Here is a 20934-nt window from a genome sequence, read left to right as displayed (position 1 = left end):
TGCAACCTCCCTCCTCTAGTCAGCAGCACAAACGCACTAGAGAAAGCACAGCCTTAGGTGACTCCAGGGGTGGAGCCCAGAGGTGGTGATTGTTCCCTATCAGGGTCTGTATCACACCCCCAGTGTCCTGCATGGTTTCCTTGAAACCATTAATTACCAGTTCTTCTCCCTGAGATCTTTCCAGTCCAGATGTGGTTTGCCACCTCTGGCTAAGGGCCAGAGCTTGACCCTTTCCTCCTCAGAGTCTCCCTGTCTGCCCTTGAAGTCAGTCCTTCCAACATCTTCTCTGAGATCTCTGGTATCTTCCTCTACCCATCTCTAAGCCTTGATGGGATTATTTTCTTTCTCATTTTGTCATTGGTCCCTGACAATATTAAAGAGCTTTTCTCTTGCCAAATCTTTAATTTTCTGTACTCAGATGCCAAGATATTAAGATATCAAGGATATTAAGATTGGAGGATACCAAGACATCCTGGAGGCTCTATGCCTAGAGAAGTTGCCTGAATACCTCTGTTCCAGCCATGTGGTTTTGGTAGTTCACCCATCAAGGTACACTTGATCACACAAAAATTGAATTATCTTAGGTAATTCATTCCTACATTGTATTTCCCAGTTACTTTTTCATAATATATTTTTAGGCTCATGTAGTCACTAAACATATGCTCCACATAAAGTGGAAACTGCATTTTTAATACTTTTCTAATTTTATGAAGACACTCTCTACAAAAAGTCAGCCAACATATTATACACTTCTGTGTTGAATAATTACTAAGAGAACAAATAGCATCCTTTTAGTCTTTAGACTAAATTCTCCAACAAGGAACACAGAGCAAACACATGTGTGTGTATGTGTGCTTACAGGTGTGTATAGTATATGTGCATACATATGTATGTATATATACACATATATACATAAATGTTTGACATCAAATAAAAGGCCCAAAGATTAGAAGCTCTCAGGGTAAATTTTCTGAATGAGAAAATGTTAACCTTTGTGCTTAAAAAAGTCTTCCCATGATACATAACATAATAATCTAATTTTCACTTAAGAGTGAGGTTCTCCAAATATCTGAAGAATATTACACACACACACGCACGCTATTGTATCAATTACTGCTGATACGAATACAGATTTAAATAGGAAGAAACTGAACTATTAACCCAAGGATATCTACAGAGATTGCCATTTTTAAAAAATCATTATCTTTTTGTTGTTTTTTTTTTTCATAGCTTTTTTCTCATAGTAAAGCTACTAAATTATTCAATTACAGTTCACTAAAACTTTGCTACCAACAGATATAACCAACTGGAACACTCAGACAGCTTAAGTACCCACCCAAACATTGGCATCCTGCAGGTGGTAGGTATAGAGATGGGCATAGGTGTATGTTCAGGCCATAAGTTGATGTGCAGAGATCACAATACAAAGTTACTGACTGACCAGAAATTAAAATTAGAAACCAGAATTCAGCACCATGGTTGAGAACATCAATGGTACTGCAAGGTGTGGAGAAAATTATTGGTGGAAAAAGAAAAACACAGAGATGATCAAAATTAAGTGGGTGTTAATTTATAAGTCACATAAAACTCCCTCTGGTAACTAATGATTCTGGTAAAACTCCTGCTACCTGACAGCAATAAATTATCAACAATTGCACGTTTAAACAATTAAATGCACATTTAAACTCAACTGGAAAGTGAACACATAGCTTAACAACATTTACAAATGTAACCATTCAGCATTATGACGCCAGAAATATATATGTTCTTTGGAACACTTTTAAAAAGCAGTATTCTATCACATTTTTCATATTATTTGTTAAAATCTTTCAATCCCAAAATCATTATGTGGATTATGTCCTAGTGGCAGACTTTTAATTAGAAGAAAGTGTAACTAATTAACAGAAAGAACCAGCTTAACGATTCATCAATTGATTTTCTTCTATTGGATTGTACTGACTTAATTAGCACTCATTTGAAGTACTGTTAATTCTCTTTAAAGAGTCTTCAGTAAGTAGATATATCTCCGTAAATATCTTAGTGAGGATATGCAAATAACCCAAATCCAATTCAACTAGCTGAAACAAAAAGTGAATATATTACTAAAAAGTCAAGGAATGGCTACAGCATCAGAAACAGCTGTATCCAGGTAATCAAGCAGTTTGATATCTGTCATTTCTCCTTGCATCAAATTGGTTGCATTACTGGAAAAAAAATTAGTTTCAGTCAATACCAATGCCAAATTACTTTTATTACAACAGCAACTCCAGCAGAAAGAAAGTTTTTCTTCCCCAATAAGTGCTAACAAAAGTCCTGGAACTGACTCTCAATGACCTTACTTGGATTGCATGCCCAACCCCAAAGGAGTCATTGCAGTAGTTTAATTAGCAAACCTGGATCACATGCCCACCGCTGACCTGCAGGGAAGCTTAGGTAAGATCCCTGGGGTAAAGGGGTGGTTCTCCAAAAAAAAAAATAGGTGTTCTCATCAGAATAGAAAATGGATTTTAGGCATGCAAAATTACTGATGTGCTCCATTTTTAATCTGCAAATATTTAGTGTTACTAAAACAATTAGAATAACTGTTTAGCTTATACACTAATACACTATACAATTTGTAATTCTATTCCCCCCCACAGTCCCTATTGTGCTTATTTTTATATGGAAAAAAATCAATCAATGTGGCTATGAAGAACCACATAATCCTTTCAAAATATAATGTGAGCCATAGATGTATCAAAAATTTTCTAGCAGCTACATTTAAAAGAATAAAAAGAAATGTGTGAAATTATTCTTAATAATATATTTGAGCCCAACATATCCAAAACATTATTTCAACATGTTATCAATACAGAATTATTAATGAGATTATTTCACATTATTTTGTTCATAGTAAATCTCTGAAATCCAGTGTGTAGTTTACACTTACAATGGAGTTAAATTCAAACTGATCATATTTCAACATCTTTCAAACCATCCATGGCCAGTAGCCATGGAACTGGATAGCACAGTTGCCAGTGACTAGCCGAGAAAACCTCTAGTGAACAGTAGGGGAACTTCAGCCTAAGTCTTTCAAATTGTTACCCAAATCTTATTCAGATTTAACTTTTTAAAAATATTGATTCTCTAAAAATTACATTGATGTAGAAATTCAGAAAGTTAAAAGGAAATTTTTGTACTCTGGTTTCAATATTTGAGTTATGAAGTTGAGGACCCTCTGAATCTCACACTTTCTTCCTTGGCCCTATGGTTTCTGTGTGCATGTTGATTCTAGACTGAAGAGGGGACTTCTCTGAGCCCAGGCTCATCATCTTCTATTCTGTTTCATTTTACCCAGGTTTTCCTTAGTAGCACTTAGCATAATTGGTAAGAATATGTTTATCTGCATATTTTTTATTTAAACCCTTATCTCCTATTAGAATATAAACTCCCTAAAGGTAGAAATATATATCTTTTGTTTAATAGTGCCTAACAATAGTTAGTACTGCAAATACTTTGTGGTGAAGGGATTGAATCCAGGGCCTCATGCATTCTAGACAAGTGCTTACATCCCCAGCCCTTTTTAATTTTAGGACCTTGCTAAGTTGCCTAGCTGGCCTTGAACTTGCAATTCTACTGCCTCAGTCTCTAGCAGAAAGGACAGGCACTCAGCGCTACAAATACTTTTAGTGAATAAATAAATTATAACCCTTAGGCCAAATGTTAAAATGGCAACATGTAACTTATTTTGATTTTTTTTTTCTATTCCATCCTCCCATCCTGAAACAAAATTACAGTCAATAAAAATGGCATCTGAAATTGCACTAAGTAAACTCTAAAACATACCAGAAATTCCTCATCTGGGGAAAGGCACTCTATGGCCATATCCATCAAGCACCTGCTGTTTGGCAGACAATTTTCTAGGTGCTAGGAAGACCCCCACCAACCTTAACATTCCGATTAGAGAGAAGTAGCTAATAAGTTAATATAAAATATGTCAGATGGTACAAAACAAAGCAAAGCAAAGGGAATCCAGAGTGTAGGAATGAAAGGAGCTATTTATATAGTGCAGATAGTAAAGGTCTCTTTAGTAAGAGACTATTTGAAAAGAAACATGAAGCCAGTGAGGGAGGTAAAACATGCAGATCTTCTCTGGGGGCAGGACACTTGAGAGTAGCAAGTGCAAAGGCCCTGAGGTGAGAGTATAGTGGGTGGGTTTAAGAAGCAACACAAAGACCAGTGAGGCTGAAGCAGCGAGTGAAAGGGGAGACCTAGCAGGAACTGAGGTCAGAAGCTAGTATTTGAAGGTCTTTGACTTCAAATGGAATAAAGGTCATGGGAGAAAATAAAATCATGTCACTACTTGATGTGAATCGCAGCATCGTTTCAAAGAAGTATCTGTTCCTAAGAGGACGGTGACTAGAAAAGTAAATAGTGTTTGATAAATACAGAGAAAAAAGAAAGATGTTCTAGACTAAGAGAATCAAGGGCAGGTTTTACAATGCAGAAAGTGTGTTTTCAGGGCACTAGGTGACCCAGTTTGGATTAGTTGCTTTGAGGAGGGAGTAGAAAGCTGGGAGGTGAGACTGGGGAGGGCCTTGAATGCGAGGTTAGGGTTCAGCTGCATTACACAAGACACAAGGAGTCAGTAAAGGCTTTCCAAACTACACATGCACATACCTGGATCCAGTAGTCAGCAATAGCCCCGTTGCCCTGGACTCATTAACTTTCCCATGAGTTAGAAATTTTTAAAGAGTCTTCCTAGAACTCATACAACATTTAAATAAGTCTTAGTAAATTTTCTTGCCATGGTTATAATCAAAGACACCTATACCTGCCAATTCATATTTCTGATTATCCAAAGATAGTAAGCATTTTCTCACTACATTGATGTAGTTCTAACTCAAAGTAATTATAAAAAGATAGACTTGGATATAGATGTGAAATATAATTTCCATTAGGACTTTTTAAACACAAAGCCACTTGTGAGATCCACACACACCACCATCCCCATTGATATCTATAAAGCCTGATTCTGGGAGTTCAGGGAGCCTATCTGGGAACTGGAGACCTGAGCTGTGTGGCAGAGGCTTCCTGGATTCATAGCCAGAAGGCTTGCCACAGTGGTGTCTCCATGTGGGATCAAGTCTACTTTGTGTTAAATGTTTTGGCAGCTTCTCCAACTCCTCATTCCATCTGTGGACACTATTGCAGCAGGGACCATCTGGTTACTAGGTGGACAATACTCCCTCAGATTCCCTTGAACCAGAATTAATGTTCCACTGATTGGCTAGTAGAAGCTTATTATAAAAATAATACATCTTTTTCCTGCTTTTCTCCCTTTTGTAATTATCTTTGGGAGTCAGTATTCACCCCCACTGAGACTGTGTTAATATCATGCAATCATCTTGAAGCCTACTTCTTGAAAACAAAGTCTCTATACTGCAACCGATTATGTTGAACCATTTACCCATTCACTTATTTATTCATTCAACAAACACTTATCTAACAAGACGTAGCAGGGCTAGGCTACCAAATGACCTAGGAAAACTTTCTACCTTTTCAATACCATTATTATGATTCCTCTTTCCTTTCTTCAGTGTTCTAGTTTGGGCAATCATTGAGATGCAGCAAAGTGCAATGTTTAAAGCATTTTTAAAACCATGGTAGCTGCTGGGCATGGTAGCATACACCTGTAACCCCAGCAACTCAAGAGGCTGAGGCAGGAGGATTGCAAGTTCAAGGCCAGCCTCTGCAACTTAGCAAGGCCCTAAGCAACTTAGTGAAACCCTATCTCAAAATTAAAAAAAAAAATAAAAATAAAGGTCTGGGTAAAACACCTCTGGGTTCAATCCCCGGTACCTAACTAAATAAAACCATGGTAGCTAAGTATATATGATTAAGGAAATGGGTGTGGTTATATTCTATACTGCCACTTATTAGCTTTGTCACCTAATCTCTCAGTCTTCTCTTACCCATGTATGAAATGAGACTTGTAGTAGGTCCCATTTCATGAAGTGATTCTGAGAATCAGAAGGTTACTGTACATGAAGACATGTTAACAAGCACTGTGAAGGGGTTAGCTATTATTTTGTAAAGATGCTTCCAGTTTCAGATCTCACAGAGGTAACAGTCTAACAAACTCATGATTTTATAAAGGAAAGTGTTTTATTTAACACAGTGAAACGTTACCATATGATCCACTTTATAGATATTTTTAATATAAAAAAATATTTCTTATCAAATCGCATACAAGTATAGGCAGCTTGATAGATAATAGTCCAATTAATGTGGCTTGAAAAAATTAATATGAAAAAATGATGAACAGGATCTCAGTGATGTTGATAAAATTGCACACTGAAACAGATTAAATTAAAATGTGCCCTACTGAAACCAGTGCAGTGAGATTTTAATCGACATACTGACATTACTGGCATGATGAACCCCAAAGTCATTGAAGCCCTAAATAGAACATGTGTTGCTTACTCTTAATGAGATGGCATAAAAGTGAGGTCATTATTCACCAAACCTGGTAGACTCACCCTTTCCATTTGTTGGCATCTCTCTTGGTAAATGGCAATTCAGATGGGATTCAGGGAAAGATGGGTGGTTTGTTTTGTTTGGAGGGAGTACCAGGGATTAAACTCAGGGGCACTAGACCACTGATCCACATCCTCAGCCTTATTTTGTATTTTACCTAGAGACAGGATCTCACTGAGTTGCTTTTGCTTTTGCTGAGCCTTGCTTTTGCTGAGGCTGTCTTTGAACTCTCAATCCTCCTGCCTTAGCCTCCCAAGCCACTGGGATTACAGACATGCATCCCTGTGCCCTGCCAAGATGGGTGGTTTTTACAGCACTGGATTATGAAATCCAGGACTGGATTATTCATTGTTTGGCATTCAGGAAGCCAGTTGGACACACAAGCTGCAGAATCCTGCTGGGCCTGTCCTCTCAGCGAACAGCACCCCAAATTTCTTTTCTTAGGAGTGAAAACCATCACGGGTGTTAGAATAGGAAAGACTCATTCCAAAGGTCTTTGGGGTTTAATCATTTCAAATTTCTTAATGTGCTTCTAGCTCTGAACATTGCCCCCTTTTGTTGAACATAATTATACTCAATTGTCATTTAAACAAGACATTGTTTGTGATTTTAAATGGGTTAATAATGTTTCTTCCTGGTTAGCCATAATGCCAGTAACTACAGACGCATCATCTAACCTACCAGCATAGAGGCACTTTGCTACTAGGAGTTTAGTGTCTGATCAATTGTCCTGGATAGCAAGTAATGAGTCTTACAAATGAAAAGATGCCATAAAATAAAGGATAGAAATGTGTTTATTCTAGAAATAATGGAAAACTAGAGCTAACTAAACTGTAGCCTTAAATCTCTTATGTGTACATAAAGTAAAATGAGTTTTATATACCAGTTAACTCAAATTTATCTTCCATTTCATTTGTGCAGTAATTAAACTCTTATACTGGGTAATAAAAGAAATGGTAATTAACCTCTTTGGAAAAACGTTAAAGTGTTCCTGAACGTACAATAACTCTTCTTAGCTGTCTCATTACTTTCCCTTCATGAGCCTCTCCTGTCATTATTCAGAGATCTGAGTTCCACGTGAGGAGGTTTATGCCTAGAAAAGGTGTTCACCAATAATGTGCATTCGTTTCTACAATAGTCCCATGGAGAAGCTTTCCTAGTCTCCCAAGATGCCACCTCAGACATCTCAGCTCTGTACTTTGCCTTGACATTTGCTTTGTATCAGCTGATCATCCACTTGCCCTAATTTTCCATTTCAGTATATCAGCAACCTTTCACAATTAGGTACACGGTCTTCAGAGATGTTCCTCCAAGGACAAAGGCCTTTTGGCACGAACCATTTATTTTTAATCACTTTTAGCAAATGCCACTTCTCCAATCTCTCAGCCCACCTGATCAGGATTCCTTTCTGCTAATCTGCCCATCCAAAGTATAAAATAAGAAGGAAGACCTATCTGAACATGTAATGTAAACTTGACTTCTACTGAAAATGAAAAGATATGCTACCACTTTTGTATGTCACATTTTTATTCTCCAGCCTTACACTTATTTCATGTCATATTTCAAGGCAGTTTTTCTCAACTAACTTCTTACTTGCTCATTGATACCAATACCGGAATCAGAACCAATTTTCTTCCCTGAGGGTATAATTGGAACATTAAACTTTATTCATGTGGGAATCAATTTCTTCCCAGGAATAAAGCTGAGAAGTTATAGGCAGAAATAGCTGGAAACTAGGCTGTAAGAAAGAGCAACAGTTGTGACTGTCTGCATCAGTGGAGTAACAGAGATCTTAGGAACGGAGGTAAAGGACCCCATGGCTACTAGCTCCACAGAAGAATTTGTCTAAGAATTGAGTTCTTGTGAGTAGGGACTAAAATAAGAAGCCAGAAGTACTTTCTCAATGAACAATGCTTTCCACCATATTGGACTCCACATCCTGTATTTTTTCACAGAATTGAATTTTAAATAGATCCTCCAAAGGCATTAGTTGAGACCTTGGTAGATGGTATATTCGCTTTGAATGTATAAAGAAAGGCACCCCAAAAGTTTGCAGCCCTGTGTCCTAGATGTTTGTCAACTAGCCTCAGACTCAGGTGATGACACTCTGTATTGCTTTCTGTTTCTGTTTCACCCTATTAATTGTGCTTAGAAAAATGCCCCCTGACACTTATGCTGTGTATCTTGTTTAGCCCCAACAGCTGCAAAAGTACTGACCCTATGAACAGGCATTTCCAAGGGAGCCAAGTGTTGCACTCCAGTAAATGCAATAGACAATACCCAGGGTGGGAATTCTCCATTACTCACAGTGAAATCTGTGGGAGGATGCGTGCATGCAGACTAAATATGTCCCACCAAGGCCAGAAACTTAAAAAGGTATGTGTTGCTATATTACTCTTTAAAGTCATCTCAATCTTCCTCCCCTGCTGCCTCCTCCTGATTCTGGCTCTTTTGCAAAGAAATTAAGAATGTAAATATACACACTGAGTTAAAACACAACTGAGCTAAGTGCCAATTTAATTTGAACATCTGAAAATGAGACATTCAGCTGTTGCAGTGGCCTCCTGCTAACTGTCCATCCGAAGTGCCTTTCTCTATGAGCTGACCCTGCCTGAGGAGCAGCAGGTGCATGCCCCTTGCCTTGTCAGGGACTCCATGTCCACAGCACTGAGTTGGGCCCCGCACTCAACAAAGCAGCACACAAGCACAGGTTTTCTGAACACCAGGTTGGAACCCAATTTTAGTGTGCTACAGGAGCCCCTGTAGAAAGGAACAAATGTCCATGAAAAATCCAGCTGGATCCTGCCAGAGGAGGAGGAGGGACAGGGAGGGAACTGCTAGGCAGAGAACTGGCCATCTTCCTGCCTTAGCAATTGTGTTGCTCAGAACATTCCCTAACTGTGTGTTCAGATGAAAAACAATTTTAAGAGCACCACATTGAAGGGTTTTGACCACTGAGTTTCGTTTTGATTCATTTGGTTTGGTTTTGTTTCCCAGGGAACTTTCATGGGTTCTCCCCCATCCCGGTGCATTATAAGAGAAATCTACAGCTCTGATCTAGTCCCTAGTTCTTGGACACAGCTCACCCTTGTTTGGTGGTAACCCAACCTTCTTATCTTGCCTGGAGGTTACCTAGATTGAACTTTCTGAAATGGAAGATCCAAGTTGCTTCCTCTTATTCTCTTTGTGGTGCTCGCTTCACTGTGAGATTTCCTATCAATACAGTCTCATTCCATGGACCGTGAGTATGGTGGAGAGGAAGGAGTTTTAGGGAAGAACTTGAACTGTCCTTAACCATGACCCCTGAATCCACTAAATATCCAAAAATCTGAGGCGTCTGAACAACATGCTCACATGAGATGACCAAAAGTTTACAACTGCTCTGAGTTATACTCATAGCTTCTATGCCCTCATCTCCTGATCATATGTGACTTGAGTTTTATTTTCAATAGTAATGACTGCCGTTTGTGCAGCACTTCAACCAATTTTCCGTGAAAAATCTAGCTGGATCCTCTCAGGGCAGTGTTAGAAACACTGACCTACAGGCGATGCAAGGAAAACATTATATTTGATCCTGATGAATAACCCTAGGAAATGGATACTATCCTTATCCATATACCAAAAAATTAATTTCATTAAGACTTTTCTCAGAGAGAGAGACACTTTAAAAGGACACCCCCCCCCCCGATATCCTATAACAATACATCTCTCACCCTCTCCTTCGCCGCCCCCCCCCCCCCCCCCGCCGTCTCTATCTCCTGCCCTCGCTCCCTAGCTCCCTCTTCCTCCCTACCACCTTACACCCAACAATTCACAGTTCAATAGTCCTAGTAAAAAAGAGTAAATGAGCAATGCTGGAGTTGAAGCTCAGTGGCAGAACACTTGCCTAGCATGTGTGAGGCACTGGGTTCTATTCTCAGCACTGCATAAAAATAAATAAATAAATAAAAGGTATTGTGTCCATCTACAACAAAAAAGAAATTTTTTTTTAAAGTGAGCATAATCTATATAGGCTGCTTTAACAACACCACCCTCTAGAGGCAAGAAGATAAATCATCTAGAAAATGTGTAATTTGGTGTTATCATTTTCTCATTATTTTTTTATAATAGCTTTTCTGAAAGCTAAATCAAAGAAAGAATGTGAGGAGTCCAGTAAATGTCCAGTAAGACCCTTATGAAGTTAAAGCAAGAAGTAAGACTAGTTCTCAGGATTTTGTCTAACCGTCAGTGACCACAGATCTATTCCTGATGAACTTCCAAATAAACATGGGAGCCAAGACTTGTATGGCTGTCTGGTTTTACCATTACTGTAGCATTTTACTTGAAGAGAATTTTTTTTCTTTTCCAGGCACTGTATTGCCTGTGCATCAAGATCTCTCCAGTAAATCCCCACAACCGCTACCATCAACTAAGGATTTTTCCTAGTAACACTTTTGATTGTAATCAATATTCAACAGGCCATTTTTTAAATTTTTTAATCCACATTTGTTTAGATACTCACATTTATCGTTACTCCAGTGAAGGCTCACCTCAGAGCATCAGTTCTAAGTAACTGCCAAGGAACCATGAGTGTACGATAATTTGGTCTTAAACTTGGATAGTTCAGTATTGGGTAAGACTTCTCTCAGTTACATAGTGAAAAGGAGAAAATAACACATCTAGAGTCACCAACAAAACTAAGGCTTAAACACAGACCTGACTCTAAAGCCCATGACAGTGTGTTTTTCAAAAAAGTAGACTGTGGCCTGCCTTGCAGTAGATCTGCTTATCAAAAATGTAGATATCTGGGACCTCACCAAAGAACCTTGAAATCAGGATTTCTGGAGGTAGCCCAGGCACCTGCATTTTTATCAAGTACCCCTGAAGCTGGAGGAGAATTACAGTGTACAAAGTAACAAGGGGGATGTCAGAGGCACATGTGACTCTGACATTTCTGCTCAAATCACTGAGCAAGCCCAGGATTTTAATGAATACTCAGAATGTTCAAGAAAGGGTCATAACAAGGAGCTTCTGCTGTCTCTTGGCCAAGTGAGCATTAAATTTGTACTGTTTTCAGGTCTCCAAAGGGAACTTGGCTTATGGGTAAAAAGACAGGAGTGGGCAGGCATATAATAAAAATAGAAAGTAATTTGTTGATTTCATTGAGGAAAGGTGAAAAAATCTTATTGTAGGTCCCAGCCTACAGTTGATCAAAAAAAAAAAAAAAATAGGGCAGGAAAAAGGAAAAAAAAATAGCCCCAGTCCTCACCGATTTTTCTCAGGCACTGAAGGAACATTGCCATCCAGTGATTAATTATAGCATTTCCTGTTGCACAAATGCTTAACGGAAACGTATTTAAAAAAAAAAAAAAACACTCCTCAATGAGGGTTAAATACTGTTTCTTCTAAGACGGTCTGTCCAAAATATCCACAGTGGAAAATTGAACTAAGCACATTTCCCGAATAACCACATTCTATAGAAAATGCTAGAAGTGCTATTCATTTCAAAAGAGCACTTCCTGGAATCCATGGGCCATTATTACTCTGCCACATTGGTGTTCAGGTAATTATAAGATGGATGTGTTTTTCTTCCACAGTCTCAGGAGGCCCAGGTGCTGAAACAATTGGCAGAGAAGAGGGAGCATGAGCGGGAAGTCCTTCAGAAGGCTTTGGAGGAGAACAACAACTTCAGCAAGATGGCGGAGGAAAAGCTGATCCTGAAAATGGAACAAATCAAGGAAAACCGTGAGGCTAATCTAGCTGCTATTATTGAACGTCTGCAGGAAAAGGTAATCACAACCCAGGCCTGAGCAGACAGGTGCTTTCATGTGCCACGCAATTGAATGAACCCCACAAGTGTGAGCACAAAGACTTAGTCCAAATTTGCTGCATGTACTAGGACAACTTGACCCCATGAGGAGGGTCTCAGAGTAGTGTTGGCTCAGCTAAGGACTAAAACATAGTAGAGAAAGTGGGACACCCACATTAACACTGAAATTTTTAAAAATTGTCCAGTGATGAATGGGTTCTGTGAGGCAAATTCATGCTTTTCAAATGTGTGTCTGTCAAACCTTAAGAAATAAACTATTGAGCGCTGGGGTTATAGCTCAGTGGTAGAGCGCTTGCCTAGCATGTGTGAGGCACTGAGTTCCATCTTCAGAACCACATAAAAAAATAAATAAATAAATTAGAAATAAACTAGTGGGAAAATATTAAATTGGAAATATTACACATTTAATATAGTAATGTTATATTAATATATAATGCTGATGTATATTTCATTTAGTTAATATGTATTTAATAGAAATATTAAGTCAGGAAAGGCCAGGATATTTATGTACACTGGTAAGCCCATTCTCTACATTTTGGGAAATCTACACAGAAAACTGACGTGTAATAACATTGGATGGAACCACAGCAAAGGGGAGGTAATAGTGGATGTTTGGTTCATCAAGTTCTGCCATCCTGCTGCCTTTCTCCTCAGCCGTCTGCACATACACTCATACCAATTAATCAGCATGAGCGGTGCTGGAAACCCTCTGAGAAATGTTTTCTCTTTCTATTTCATAGGCTCTATGCTATCTGTCCCCCACCTAACTTTCCAAAAAACCTTTCCTTTGAAAAATGTACAACTTAACTATGAGCAATTTAGCTTTCTCCAGTTCCAAACATTGGGTTAAGCTCAAAACACAGGAACTTTGAGAAAGATGCCTCAATCCTTTTCTGAGTAGTCACCTTCCTGGCCAATACTGAGGACTGTTAGATGTGAAGTTCTGATGACACAGAAAAAAAAAAAGGACGGTGCTGTCATCACATGCTGAGAGTTTAGACAGATCCACTTCCTGTTTTTTTTTTTTTTAATATTTCTTAGGAAGCTTCATGTCTTCTGTCAGAGTTGGCCCATCTCATTAAATGTCCAGGCAGCCTTATTTGGAAGTACTGCAGTCTTTCACTCCTGTTCTCTGACTACAAATTCTGACTAAGAGAAAGGACATTAGGCATAAAACCCTTTAAAAACTGTAATTTCAAGGTTTTCATGAGCATCTGTGCTTTTAAGAAATTTTTGTAAGTTTTGCCAGGGAAAGGGCGAGACATTGAGGCTATTGGGACGTGAGCAGGAGCCAGAATAGCCACTAGATGACTCAGCCACAACCTGAAACTTGAGATGGAAATTTTTATTTATATGCCAGTGTTTCCAAACTCTCAGAACTACATCATCATGTTTTCCCCAAATGAGTCAGGTCAGGATTTGAAGGAAACAACAGAATTTGGCTCTCAGTAGGTTACTGTATAGTGTCAAACAAATGCTATGTACAGATGAGAAAAGTTTATTTGCTAAAACATATTCCTCTGACCTTGAACCAGTCAGTCTTGCCCCAGTTATCCTTAATTCACACTTTACTAAAGAACTGAGGAAATTCTTGCTTGGCCAATGTTGGTACCATGGACAGCAGAGAGTCACTGTGTGCTCTGTGTGCTATACCAGTGACTCACTTTCATTTCATATTCTAGGCCCAAATAAAAATCAAGTGTAGTTGCTTGGTATGGCATATGCTGATTTTATTCCAGCATTCTCAATTACACCTCTAGTATCCAATGTAAAATTTTCACCCACAGTCCAGGAACATTATTTTTTTTAATTACACATTTGCAAACTTAAAGCATACCCTTCCTGATGTAAACTATAAAATTGCTCATAAAATTTGACATTTTAACCAGTATTTCCAGAAGTACTATATTTAAATAGACAATTTTTTCCTCCATTTTTTAAGTGTTCGCTATCTGGAATCATTGTGGAGAGTTAAAAAGAAATTTATATATATATGCATATTTATATATTATATGTGTAATATTATGTTACATATGTGTAATATAATTACACATAATACATATGTGTAATATAATATATAAATGTATATATATGTATACATTATATGTGTATATCGTATATAATATGTGTAAACATATTTTTATATAAAATATATTTTATATATAAATTTACTTATATACACATTTCTTTTTTAACTCTCCACAATGATTCCAGTATGCAGCCAGGCTTGAGAATTTGTGGTTTGTAGCCTTTTCTGATTTTAAATCTCAGCTATCAATATTCTATCCCATGGTCAAATAATGCAGCCAACATCATTTCTAGAACCTCTTTTTTTTTTCTGGTATTCCATAGCTAAAGAGACACTTTTTAAATATAATAGGATCTTTGACCACTATCAGCCAACATCTTTATCTCTTCAATAAAGTAGAGATATTTCTTAGAAAGTAAGAAAATAAGTTCCATTTGATATATTTTAAATAGATTGTAGATTTGGTGCAAAATTGTTGCATATTGTATCTGTATAGATTAAAACTACTAAGTAGTTTTTTGTATATACAAAAACTATTAAGTTTTTTGTTATGATCACTATCTATCCTTTTGTTTAAACAAAATCATCTTATGAAATTAGAAATTTAAAAGATCAGTAATAATGCTGGAAAATGTGTAAAACTGACCATATAGCATAAGATCTTCTGAAATCTGCCACATTAAATGATGATTACTTCAGAAATGACACCTATTAATGAGTTAATTCTCCAATGAGTATTTATGAAATCCCTACTATATGTTTAGGAACCTGAAAGGCAGTGTAACATCAAGATATTTACCATTTCTTTCCTGATGCAGGTAACATAAAATATATCACTAAATAGCATAGATAGCACCCACAATTAGAGAAGATGACAACGTGTAATATGGTCCAATCCAGTCAGTAAAGACCTAGGTGCTGAAGAATATCAGTGTAAGCGAATCCACATCAAGGCTGCCATACCAGGGAAAACAGCTGTTCTATCAGCAGGAATGATTAGAGAGATACTTTCTTCTTTCCCTAACACGACCCTTCCTCCCTTGAAACTCTTCACTGTATACTGCCAGAAATTCTCTCCTGTCCCACCTGCCTACCCAACTTATAATGTCATAATAAATACCAACAGAGCTTTTGGGGTGTTCCAGAGCAAGAAAGGTAAATCACCTAGACAAGCTTGGCATCTAACTCAGCCTATCCAACCACAAAGGATGGTACCTAGAAAATAAAAGACGTGGTCTCAGGGTAATTGGTAATTTCACTTCTAATAATCTACCAAGTGCCAAGCAAAAGCCTTCTAGCCATTGTTCTGATGAAAACAGTATCACATAATATAATATAGCTTAAAATGATAAAAAAAAATTCTTGTTCTCAGGGAATTAAATGCTGTGGTTCTTTTCCTATGACTGATTTTGATAACATCGAAATCTCTAGGCATAGATTCCAACCATTCTCAATTTGTATCTGTTGTAACCTTACGTTCTTCTCATCTGGCTGGTATTTTTTTTTTTTTTTTTTTTTTTGTCATTCTGATTCACAAGTGCACGTGTGAATGGTGGTATAGCCATTGAACATGTGATGAGTGAATAATGAAAGGGGAAAGGAGAATTAAAATTAACCTTTATCCATTGCTCACTGTAGGCCAGGCATTTTTGCATTTACTGACACATTTAAGCCAAACAATGCTGAAAGAAAATACTGTTAGTATCGCCATTCCACATCTAAGGAGCCTTATAAAGGTTAAGCCATTTGGCTGAGGTGACAAAGCTGAGTAGATTGCAGAGTCTAGACCAGACTGTGTATCTTTGACTCCAAACTTTTATACTAAGCTAAAGCTACTACTATTTACTGAGACATCAAACACTACATCATAAGCAGTCCCGGTATAAGGACTGGAAGTTGCACTCCATGGCTACCCATGACCCCACGGCCACCATCATCTTGATGTTTGAAATGGGAGCTTTCTGGGCTCTCATGACTCATCCTTGACCTCTCTTTCTTTCATATTAAAGAAAGATTCTTGATGACATCAACATCATTTTGCACTTAAATAGACTCAGTAACAAATTTCACAGGTAGGACTAAAACCCTTGGTCATCTCGTTCAAGCCCCTTGATTATATTTGATACTTAATGAAATTAAATGGACATTAAGAGACAAAGAAAAAAAAGAGATCTCATAGTTCTTACCTTCCAGTGGAGAAATCTACTAAATTTCATTTCTGGTGGACCAGAATTTTTCCTAAACTGACTTTAAGACATTTTTTCATATCAAAAAAATAGTTACATACAATGCAAAAATACTATATGTGACACTTCCCTCTTACTAAAGGGAGAAAAAAGGTTAATTAAGAAACCTTGTAAATTTAGATGTTTGGGTCTGCCTAGCTGAGAGGTTCTGACAGTGCCTGGCCAATTTTAGGAGCCCAATAATGAAATGAGTATTATCAAAGAACAGTATTCTGAATGAGCTTCTTAGAGTCCCCCAACTGCCTTAGGAAACTCTGGACTACAGGTTTTCTAATAATAACAGTTTACTGATAAGAAAAGCAGATGATGCTAACAATTGCATGTCCCCTATATCTCTGCTTTTGGTTATCCCACATGTTGATGTAAAGTCGCATTAACATTTCATGAATACATATTTAATAATTGGAATGTAAAGTTTTCAAGTAATAGACTGATTAGCAACTTGGAAGGATGTATCTAAATTTCCTTTTTCTCATGTTATCTAAAGCTCACAGATTATATTTGTTTTTCCCTATGGCAAAATTCATTTCTTTGCAACAAATTTTGAGTGTAATAAAAAATGCATCTTAGAGGAGATTAGTAATACTAATTATAATGCTTCCTTTTATGAAGTTGCATTAATATGAATCTTTAAGCTTGAGGCTTTGTGTTTTTCTAGCATAGTAATGGTCTAGGCTTTTTCTCAATTTTCCTAAGAACTCGGCACTCAATAATTAGTCTCTTTTTCCATGAGAAAAAAAAATTTTGCTGCATCTTTTCCTTATAATAGCAGAACAAAAACAAGAATCAGCTGCATCCATGCTAACTTCCCCAGAGTCATTTCCAAACAGGACTTAATTTCTCTATACATGCCTCTTCCTTTTCTTCATGGTTTTTGAAGCTCATTTAAGCCAATTAGATAAAACTGCTCTGAAACTGTCCTTCTAGCATCAAAGTCCTCATTCCTCCAATTATGTATCATTGAAGGAAGGGTAGAGTCTATGAACTTTTCTTCTAGAATCTAGAGTGGAAAAGACTCATTTTCCTTCACTCCTATGCAACTGTCTCCTCACACTAACCCTGAGATTGTACAGCAGTGGTTAGAGAGAGTGCACTGTAGAACTGGGGTCTCTGGGTTTGGATCTCAGCTTACTACTTGTTAGTTAGGTGAACTTCGGCAAGTAGTGTAACAACTAATGTAGTTTCTTCACCTCTAAAATGGGGATGATAATAGAGTCTATATGATAGGATTGCCATGAGGATTAAGGAAATTGATAAAAGTAAAGTCTGTGTTGATATAGGCCTGGTACATATTAAGAGCCTAATAAAAGCTCAGTATTTTAAAGAATATTATAAACATATAATCCTTGAAGTGAATAGAGTTTAATGATAAGATTTCCTTTATATCTGTTCAATGTCATTGTCCCTGAACTAAAGGAAACTTCAGAACCTCAAGAAATTTCTGGAACTTTGAGGAGGTGGGAAAGCAGTATAAACAATATTCTAAATAAAATAATAAATAACACTACTAATAACTAACATTTTTATAAGTTCAGTTTAATACATACTTGACATGTGTTATATGGAAAACAATATGCTTATAATCATCCAATATAGAACCATGTATTAAAAAAATACTGGATCCACTTTTCCTCCATCAGTTTTCTCAGAAGTTCAGTTCAAGGCTAATGCCTCCATTCCTTGTGAAAATAAACATCCACCAGTCCTGTGTTATGTGCAAAGCAGGCTTGCTAGTGGAACAGAAATGAAAAACAAAGGACAGACCCTCAGTGAACCTGTAGCCAACTATAACAGATGAGACAAGGACAGGAATGCTCTCAAGTTTACTTAAGCCACAGAAAAGAAGAAATACTTCTTTATGCAGGTGTTCACATAGAAGTTAAGATTACTTTAACCTATGGTGTCATGAAAATCTTCATGGTGAAAGGGACAGCTGCCACAGGGCTTAAAGAGTAAGGTCACAATCCTGGCCAGTGGCCCTGGAAGACTAAGAATCTCAAGCATGAAAATACAATTTCATTAAACAGAAACATCGTGTAGGTGTAGGGGGGGAAAAATGGAGCTAAGACTGGAAAAGTCATTAGACAAGTTATAAAGGGAACAGGTCAAGAGTTTAGAAAACAATGTGAAAGTTCTTCTTCCTGGATCAAATCTTTCCAAAGTGTCCAGAAGCAATGATAAAGACCTAAATATTAGGGAAAAGGAAATGCACCATTAAACACGATAGATAAGGCAAGCCGGGCATGGTGGCGCATGCCTATAATCCCAGGAGCTCAGGAGGCTGAGGCAGGAGGATCATGAGTTCAAAGCCAGTCTCAGCAATAGGGAGGCGCAAAGTAACTCTGAGACCCTTTCTCTAAAATACAAAATAGAGCTGGGGATATGACTCAGTGATTGAACGCCCCTGAGTTTAATCCCTGGTACTTCCCCAAAAAAATTCTAAGACAACCAACAATTTGATATTTTATTGCTATTCTCTTGACTTACACAGAATTCATTATATTCAAATTTCTCTTAAGTCATGGTTTAAACCAAAAGAAAAAAAGAAACAGTTTCAAAGGTGCTGTAAGTCTTGTAAAATCCTCTAATGTAACATTTCTCAGTGCCCACATTTTCCCTTCTTGTGAAATGAAAATTTACACAGGTAGAACTCAAACCTGGTCACTTCCAGCCACGTGCTCATTATGCAGAGGATGGAGCAGGCCATCCTGCTCTGTGTGGACCACACGGCACGGCTCTGTGACGTTCTGTCCCTTCTGTGTTTTCTAGGAGAGGCATGCCGCGGAGGTGCGCAGGAACAAGGAACTCCAGGTGGAACTGTCTGGCTGAAGACATGGAGGGTATGGCACGCCCCACCGATAGTAAATCCCCCTGCCTATATTATAATGGATCATGCGATATCAGTATGGGAAATGTATGACATGGTTTAAAAAGAACTCATTATAAAAAACAAAAAAACAGAATCAAAAATAAAAAAAAGTCAATGCGGTCTCTTTGCAGAATGTTTTGCTTGATGTTTAAAAAATACCTTGGATCTTATTTTGTAAATACTTACATTTTTGTTAAAAAATACAAGTATTGCATTATGCAAGTTATTTCATAATCTTACATGTCCTGTAACAGGCTTTTGATGTTGTGTCTTTCCACTCAAATGGATTTGCTAGGTCTGTTCTTTTTGAAGCTCCCCATGTCTTAACTCCATTCCCTGCCCTTTTCATTCTAACAGAAAAATGAGGTCAGTAGACAGTCTATGGTGCTAGAAACCCACCATTGCCTAATGACCTAGGTGGCTTTGTAGTCTCTGAGCTTGACCAAGACCATACCTAGACCACAGGTATTGACTCCACATGAACCTCCACATTTGTTTGCTCATAATCTACTTACTGCCTATAAACTATAAACCAGGCTAAGAAAAACCATCAGTCATAGCATTTACTTCTGCTTCTCCTGGATTATGTGCTACAAATGTGCTTTGGCTTTAGAAAGGGATGGATGAGAAGACAGATCTGAGATCAATCCGGGTAGAAGCAAAAAAGTTGAAACTTTTAAAAGTGCTGAACACAAATCCACATCCAATTGGTTCGAGCAGCCGCAAAATCGCTCTTCATAAAGTGGGCTGACTTCTCTAGTTTAAGTTCTTTTGATGGAATGAATTAATTAATGTGTCAGGTGGCTTATTTGTGGATGCCATGATTGATGATGTTCATTTTAAGCTTTTACCTATAGTACAAGTACATGATGCTACTGAATATTTTTCCTCTTGGAAACTGTGAGCTGGTTGTTGCATTCAAACACAAACTAAATCAAAAACACTGCGGACTTCCACTCAAGCTGGTCTTTCTTCCCCAGTGTGAGGCAATCCTGCCTATTAATAAAAATTTAAAAAAAAATCACTCCATCTGTGAAGCTGATACAGTCATAGGGGGCTAGGCAGGGCATTTGTGCCAACTAAGAGAATCACCAGATACCCACCATAAGTACCTATCGCAGTTTTGAAGTCGTTTCTCCCCCAACTCCCACCTCCCAACTCCTGAAGGTTGCTGCCTGCATATATACTCTTCATTAGTGCTATTTTCCTGTATGTCATTGTGAGCAAGCTGTGATTAATAAAGAATTGGAGTTCTGTGAACTAATAAAGGTTTGGTCTGTTCACTTGCCCCTAACACATTCTAACCCTGGAGTTCCAATTTTAAAAGGGTGGCCATTGGATTGGATGCTCTCAGAAGCAAAGAGACAGTAGTAAGCTAGAGAGAAGCCAGGACACTGCTGACCCCTTCCCTTCTGCAGCAATGGGCCACTCCTCTTTGCCCCTCCCAGGGACAGGCCCACAG

At 37.8% G+C, this 20934-nt stretch overlaps 1 protein-coding gene across 1 annotated transcript in view; it reads left to right on the top strand.

Annotated features, from left to right (window-relative positions):
* Stmn2 (stathmin 2) overlaps nt 1-19521 on the top strand; it is a 52771-nt gene extending 33250 nt beyond the window's left edge. Inside the window, exons 4-5 of the mRNA XM_027950049.3 lie at nt 12096-12287; nt 19373-19521. Of these exons, the coding sequence (XP_027805850.1) occupies nt 12096-12287; nt 19373-19432 (252 nt within the window). The 3' untranslated portion in view covers nt 19433-19521. The remainder of the gene's footprint in view (nt 1-12095; nt 12288-19372) is intronic.
* Nucleotides 19522-20934: the final 1413 nt, after the last annotated feature.

Source organism: Marmota flaviventris, chromosome 15 (genome assembly GCF_047511675.1).
Source record: "Marmota flaviventris isolate mMarFla1 chromosome 15, mMarFla1.hap1, whole genome shotgun sequence".
Lineage (NCBI taxonomy): Eukaryota > Metazoa > Chordata > Mammalia > Rodentia > Sciuridae > Marmota > Marmota flaviventris.
Note: the sequence above shows the minus strand (reverse complement) of the source record. Positions and strands in the feature narration are given on the sequence as shown.